Source organism: Tupaia chinensis, unplaced genomic scaffold (assembly GCF_000334495.1).
Source record: "Tupaia chinensis unplaced genomic scaffold, TupChi_1.0 Scaffold000328_1, whole genome shotgun sequence".
Taxonomy (NCBI): Eukaryota; Metazoa; Chordata; class Mammalia; order Scandentia; family Tupaiidae; genus Tupaia; species Tupaia belangeri.
Window position 1 is genome coordinate 2116383 of NW_006159822.1, and position 7714 is coordinate 2124096.

The 7714-nt window shown below is 39.5% G+C and overlaps 1 protein-coding gene across 3 annotated transcripts in view; it reads right to left on the reverse strand.

Annotated features, from left to right (window-relative positions):
* The window catches only part of NSMCE2 (NSE2 SUMO ligase component of SMC5/6 complex), a 244394-nt gene that overhangs the window by 194004 nt on the left and 42676 nt on the right, over positions 1-7714 (reverse strand). For all 3 annotated transcript variants that reach the window (XM_006151738.2, XM_006151737.2, XM_014589044.2), the window contains exon 2: positions 3879-3985. In XM_006151738.2, the coding sequence (XP_006151800.1) occupies positions 3879-3985 (107 nt within the window). The remainder of the gene's footprint in view (positions 1-3878; positions 3986-7714) is intronic.

The following is a 7714-nucleotide window of genomic DNA, read 5'->3' on the forward strand; positions in this document are numbered from 1 at the left end:
CTTTCAAAATTCTGTGAAGATGAGCGTGGGGGAAAAAAAACTCATTGAGATAATAAACTCAAAGGCTCTTTGATGATTTTAGAAGTTGGTTCTTTTTCCTCCCAGAAGTTTTTGCTATAGGGCGTGTGCACTCGCCAGAAAGACACAGAGAGACAGACAGACAGAAAGTGAGAAATCACTCCCCAGGGGGGATGGCCACGCCACAATCCCTTCTCCTCCATTCTCCTCTCAGGATCTTGGGCACGCACGCACATACGCCCAGCCTGAGTTTAAGCCACCAGGTCCAGGACTCGAATCGTGGTCGACTACATGGGAGTCCAGCGACATAGCCATTATGCCAACTGCTGGTCCCAGAAGGTTTTTTGTTTTTAACTTTCTATGACTATATAAAAATTCGTAGACAGGAAGACCAAAGGGTGGTTCAGAATCAGGGGAAATATACAATAAGGGAAGCACTGCAGCCCTCAAAGTCCATGGCAGAGAAAAAGCTTCATGGGACTCCTGTGGTTCCCATTATCTGCCTTCTTTCTTTATAATTGGCTTAAAGCACTTTCTTAATTGTAGAGACTATGAATACCTCATGTTATAAACTAAAAAGATTGCACCTAATCCCATAAGATTCTTGAATTCTAGAGTATAGGTCAAAGTCAATAAAAGCACCTTGAAATAAAGGGAGAGAAATAAACGACTTATTTTTAGAAAGGTTTTATTCCACCTTTTTAAGGAGTTGTGTTTGGAAATCTTGGCTTGCAATGATGTAATATCTTATAGCCTCATCAAAATTTATGAATGCCAAAGTATTCTGATATACAGTATCTAATCTGATTCACATAAAAACGTTGTGAAAGAGTCAGGCTAAGAAATTATAGATGAAGAACATGAAGTTCTGAGAGGTTAAATTTCTTGACCAAGGATCATAGCTTAGAAAGTGGAAAAACTAGGGCTGGCAGGGTTTCTTGTCACTGGGCCACTACTGATTCTAAAGAACTAAACCATCCTGGTGCCTCCCATGTTGCTCTCCACTCTTTATTTTCATTAAAACAAGCAATAAGACAGCAAATATCTATAACTTGAAGTACGTAAAGAGGTGTAAAACACTTCCCTCAAAATAATGGTCACATTCCCATTAGGTCTCTAAATGGTTTCAGGTCTTAGAAAATGACAGTACCAAACTTACATAGGGAGCATAACTGTGTATTAGAAAAGAAAAAAGAAAAAACATGTTTTCTGCTCTTATGAATGACCAGAGACATTTCTGGCAAGCACCGGAATCACTACATCTAAGCTGTTACATAGACTAATGTGAGATTAGGGTTGAAAAGTACAAAACTCAAGCATAATCTTCCCTTATTTAATAGGGTGAAGATAATGGGATAGGACCTCGAGATGAAAGAAATGCTTTAAAATACTGTGTGAGAGCAAGAATGGAGATTTCTTCTGTGTTTAACTTTAAAAATGAATGGTTCAGTTTCTTGAAGAGGGAAGAATTCAATTCTTAATGCAAAAATGCCTTAAGTATTTGTGAGTCCTAGAGTTTCATAGAAAAAGGAAAATAAGCATTAGCTCTTGGACCCCCCAAATCTTGTTTTCTGATCTATAATATAGACTATGCTGTTATAGTTGTTTAGTATAAAAGCTAAAGGTGAAAGAAAAGCCTGCCAAAGGGGTCAGACAGTGGCGCAGTAATAAAATGTGATGCTCTGTGGGGCTGAGCCACAGGGGAAGGTTCCCCAGTTGCATCTAGAGACCCCCCTGAGTATGCCAGGCCAGACATGTATGTGTTCATAATTTGGGGCAGGCTGAAGCTGAGGGTCAATCACGGTATCTAATCTGGCTGGGATGCTGTCTCTATGTCTTCCTTGCACATGGAAGAAATAAACTTTAAAAAAAAATCTTAAAAACAAAAGAAAGATAGGACTGTCAAATAACTGCCACAGACGGTAAGGGTCAAAGCAAGACCAATCCATATAACTGGCCTAACTCTGACCTTTGGTGGCAAACACGCTTTATGTTATGAATTCTTTCTTTCTTTCTTTCTTTCTTTCTTTCTTTCTTTCTTTCTTTCTTTCTTTCTTTCTTTCTTTTATTTGGAGAGGTTTTTGCTATAGGACACATGCGCTCATCAGAAAGACAGAGACAGAAAGCGAGAAATCACCTCCCAGGGTGGATGGCCACCCCACAATCCCTTCTCCTCTATTCTCTCTCAGGATTTTGGGCACACACATACACACGCACTCAGCATGAGTTTAAGTCACCAGGTCCGTGACTCGAGCCATGGTCAACTACATGGGAGTCCAGTGATAAAGCCATTAATCCAACTGCTAGTCCCAGCCTTACTCTTTCTTTTAAGTCAATAGTTTCAATTTTGAATACATATCGGAATGAGTTCTTAAAAACCACTGATGTCCCAATTCTGATCTAGACCAGTGAAATCAGAATCTCTAAGAGTAGGAACTGGTTGGCTCTAGGGTGTGGCCAGAAATAAAAAACTCTGCTCTAAGTGCTTTGTTATCCAGTTTCAAATATGATGTCAACATGACATCATTTCCCTATTTTTCTATGAAAGAAATATTCACAGGACCAGGGCTAAAATCATGGTGTCCAGAAACACCAAAATTTACAAAATGAGTGTCTTTATTATTTGGATAGAAACAGATATTTTTTTTAAAAAGAGTTTTGTTTTGTTTTGTTTTTTAATAAGGCACGTGTGTGTGTTTGCCAGAGAGACAGAAAGAGAGAAAAAGTGAGAAATCACCACCCACGGGGGATGGCCATGGAACAATCCTTTCTCCTCCATTCTCCTCTTGAGATGTGGAACACAGGTGCACTCACGCCTGGAATGAGTTTCAAGTCCCAGGTCCAGGACTTGAACTGCGGCCAGCCATGTGGAGGTCCAGCACTTTATCCACTATGGTACCTGCTGGTCCCTAAACACATATTCTTAAGGATAGTCACAGTACTTAATAAACACTAACCATTAAAAAACAAACAAACAAACAAACAAAATAAAACAGAAAACTTCATATAAATATAATGATCATTTTATTGGCTTAAATATTAAACACTATTTTAAAATTTATCTTTTACTAAATTGTAGTCAATCTTGTAAAATATTTCATTTGGGGTATTTTCCCACAGCTATAAGAAAAGGCAAATAAAGAAACCAGAAGTACAAGACACCCTTTTACACAGGTACATGAAATCAGTTTGACAGGGAGTTTCCATTGCTCAGAGGACAAAAGACTTCTCAGAAACATTACTGCAATCATATTGCTCATTTCTTACTCAACACAATACTCCTGAAAAGGATGTTGCTATGTTCCCACCTTAACTACCTCATGTGTTGTTCCTGTGACAGATGGAGTCAACAAAGATAAGATATCCATTACAGAAAATTTGGCTTCTGGAAAAACCGAAATGCCAACCGTCTTTATTTTTAAACTTGCTCTAAAACCCTTTCATATTGTCTGATTCTAAGAATTTTGCAATAACTTACATGTATATATAGTAAAAAGCTAAAAAGGACCAATTAAATGTTTTCTGCTTAAGCAAATGTAACACTCAAAACAAGTTGTAAACAATTTTTAGCATTTAATAAAATCTATTCACATTAAAAGGCAGTTTATATTTTTAAAAAGTCGAGACAAATATTACAAGAAAATTTAAAACAGATATAATGCTAATTAAACTAGGTGGCCTACCCAGGAAAATATTTAAGATTCCTTTTCAATGAGACTTCTGGGTTAAGAGGAAATGAATAGCTGCTATAGCAAGAATAAGGAAATATTAAAGATTAGACAAGAATCTTGATTTTGTGTTTCTATTTCTAGATCACTGAGTTAAAACCGAACACAACCGGGTGAGTGTTATAAACTTACATGATTTATTGTAGACTGAACAGCCTTTACATAATGGTTTAGTTCCCGATCCATTATAGCGAATTCAACCATTGCTTTGTCCATACTATATTCACTACTCACTTCAGCTGAAAGAAAAAAAAAATTAGTGATTATTTTTCACTTCAAATACCATATCTAGAAAGTTAGACCAATGCAATCTACTTCAATCAATGGTCTAAATGGTTCTGTAAAGGTATTACATATCTTCCAAAAACCTCAACAAATGCCTGCTTCATTCAAAATTTTAAGAATGTGCTCGTAAGGGGTCACTCAAAGATAGCCCTGGGATGGAAAGGACAATGAACTTGCACTCAGGAGGCCCAGTCTGTGCCACCTACTTGTGAGATCTTAAACCAATCGTAACACCTCACTTAGCCTCAGTTTCCTCATCTGTCAAAGCACTCAAGCCAGATATCTTCCCCATAAACCTCACAAAATTGCTAAGGATAAAATAAAGATTTTCACTTCTAATAACAGTAGGCTAGATTTTTGGGGCCAGTTCTCCTATTGAAAACTACTAAAAATATTAAATAAAATAGAAGGGGAAAAAAAGGAAATCTTAAAAATAAAAGAATTATAAGAAAGTAGTAGAACAACAGAACACCAAAGTCATGTACCCTTCTACAATAGCGGGAATCCCCACTCCTCAGTATAAAGATGAACCAGTAGTAACTCTTCTCTGCTTTACTGGTATTACGAAAAGGTTGGCTTTGGCCATTAAGCAAAACAGGAGGAAAGGAACAGAAAAACTGTTTCTGAAAAACTGGCCTCAACTCAACCCTCCTGTACTGCAGTCTGGGAAGGCTGTCTCAGACTCATTCCTCATCGGGTACCTGGAAGAAGCAAACATCACTTCATCCTGGGAGTCGAATAATTTTTTAAGGATAATGAGCAGATGATAGGGGAAATTTAAAAACATAATTAAAAATGAATAGGCCCAGCTGCAGTGGCACAGGTGGTCAGGTGTCACTGTGCAGTAAAGTCATATGGGAGGCCCTGGATTCAGATCCTGGGTCCATTTGAATACAGTATGTGCCTGCAGGTGTGCCCATGACGCTGGCTGGCTACAAGGCTGGGGGAAGGGAGAGGGTCACAGCACAGTGAGAACCTGTCAAGGGTTCCCGATGTCTGTTTCACATGAAAGAAACATAAACTTAAAAAAAAAAAATAAAAATTCAAAAACAAACAGAAAAACCTCACACACCCTAAAACACACAAGAAAACAAGCCATCAAGAGTAAGAATCAGCAGAAACAGATCCATGAATGTTTCAGTTATTCTAATTATCTATTAGTCAGAGTATGAAACAACTATGTTTAAAAATTAAAATACCCTCAGGGAACAGGAGACTATAAAAAGCAGATTGGGAAATAAAGAAATGTTATTAAAAGTGCTTTAAAGCTGCTTTTTTCAAGCTCTAAACATAAAACTTAACAGGAAATGGCAGAGAACAAGGGGGTCATAAACATTTAAAAAACATTTTTTGAGACATTTTTGCTATAGTGCATGTGCACTTACCAGAGAGACAAAGACAGAAAGCAAGAAATCACTCCCCAGAAGCAATGGACACACCACAATCCCTTCTCCTCTATTCTCCTCTTGGGATTTTGGGCACACACACACACATGCCTGGCATGAGTTTCAAGCTGCCAGGTACAGGACTCAAACTGCAGTCAGTCATGTGGGAGTCCAGGACCTTAACCACCATGCCACCTGCTAGTCCGATATAATAACGTCTTTTGAAAACCTGTCTTGTATACATATTCCAGAAACCACAGGCTAGAAAAGGCAAAAGGGAATCTATGCCTCCTTTCACGAAAGAATAAAGGTGAGGAAGGAAAGAAGACCATAGTGTTGCATGAAAAAGAAAAACAGGTGGAATAAATTTCTGGGAACTTCTAGAAGGGAAAACAAGTATAAACACACAAACACAGCTGGCGTTGGCTCTTGACTAAAAAAACTGGCTGAGAAATGGGGTGGGTGTGGAGAGAGTGACAGGGGCGCTCCGCTCCTTGATTCCATAAACTATATTCCCACCATCAAAACTTCCCCACTCTCACAAAAACCGTTCCTAAGAATAGACACCAAGTGATATCCTTACCCACCCTCCAACGGCTGTTGCCAAGACCTACCTGCTTTTAAATTACACCAGCCTAGAAGAATTTCCTCCTTCACAGTTTATCCTAGTACCTGTACTTGATATTTTAGCTCCAAACAGTAGTTTGCCTTTCTCATCTGCACTTATCTCCTTTCTCCAAACAGATTTTAATCCATTTGAGGGCAAGAATGATGCTTTAGGGTTCTGAGGATCCAACGAAGAATCTTAGCAACTCTTCCTTCAATATTCTTCTAAGGCCATTATTTTATAAATTCAAAAATTAAACTTTTGAACTGTAAATTGTCCTATCTCAGATATTCAATTGATAAAATATAAAGAAGATATGTGATATAAACTAATGTGCTTCCTATATTTCACTATGATTCCCCCCCTGCCACAGCACTGGGGTGGGGATGGGAGTGAGGGGGGGGGGGGGGGGGAATGTACTGAGCAATGATCCCAGGGAAGAGAGCCTAACTTTACCACTCTGCTACAAGCCTGGAATCTGCAGTTTGGGTGAGATGGTAAAGAATAGGAAGTAATGACAATGATGAAATAGACATACAGATGGTAAAAATAGCTATAGCGAACGATTAGTGACACTTCAGTTGCCAGTCTGTGCTACGCATGTTATATTGACATGAAACCTCACAGCAACATTCAGAGACAGGCATGTCAGGGCTGGCAGGAGGCGTGGTGGTTGAAGTGCTGAACTACCACATGGCTGACCATGGTTTGAGTCCCAGACCTGGCAGCTTGTTTTTTCACTTTCCCTTTCTCTCTCTGTCTCTGTCTGATCAAATTTAATAATAATAATGAATTAAATAATTTTTTTAAAAAGAGAGGCAGACAGGCAATGTTTACCTCCACCATACATGTCAGAACACTGAAGCAACTTGCTCAAGACCACAAAGATAGTATGTAGCAGAGCCTGCCTCTAGCTTGGGCTTGTAAGCCCAGAGTGTGTACACCCATGAGTACAAAGGTATTTAAACCCCTGGAGGAGGATGACACCTCCAACTCTTTGAACATTTAGGGAATAAATCCTTAGGCAGGAGAAAGTCAAATGTCCTACTCTTCAGCCCAGCTCTCTGGTGATCCGTTAGCAAAAAGTAGCACTCATGAGGAGGACTCTGGGCAAGGCCACTCCACGGCTATCAGACCTGGTCCTGGAAATCTCTTTCCCAATTCCTTAAGTAGAAGAAAGTGGTAACAAATAGAAAATGATTTTTCTCCATTTTAAAAGATTAGTAAGTTTTGTTTTTGTTTTTTTTTAAGATAGATTTTTGTTGTAGGATGTATGCACTCCTCAGAGACACACACACAGAGAAAGTGAGAAATCAACCTCTGGGGGGATGGTCACACCACAATCTCTTCTCCATCTTCCTCTTGGAATTTTAGGCACGCATGCACATACGCCCAGCATGAGTTCAAGCCACTGGGTCCAGGACTTGAACTGCTGTCAGTCATGTGGGAGTCCAGCGCCTTAACCACTATGCCACCTGCTGGCCCCAGAAGATTAGTAAGTTTAATATTGATGACAAGAGTGCTCTTTCTCATCAGCACGGATGGCTTGAAGCATCATACAAGCAGGCTGGTTACCCACTGAATGCGAGGAGAGTCACTGAGTCGACTCCAGTGCTCAGAGGTAAGTGCCCACAGTAGGTGACGGGCACTGGTAGCCACGGAGACACAAGCAGCAGCACAACCCGCCCACA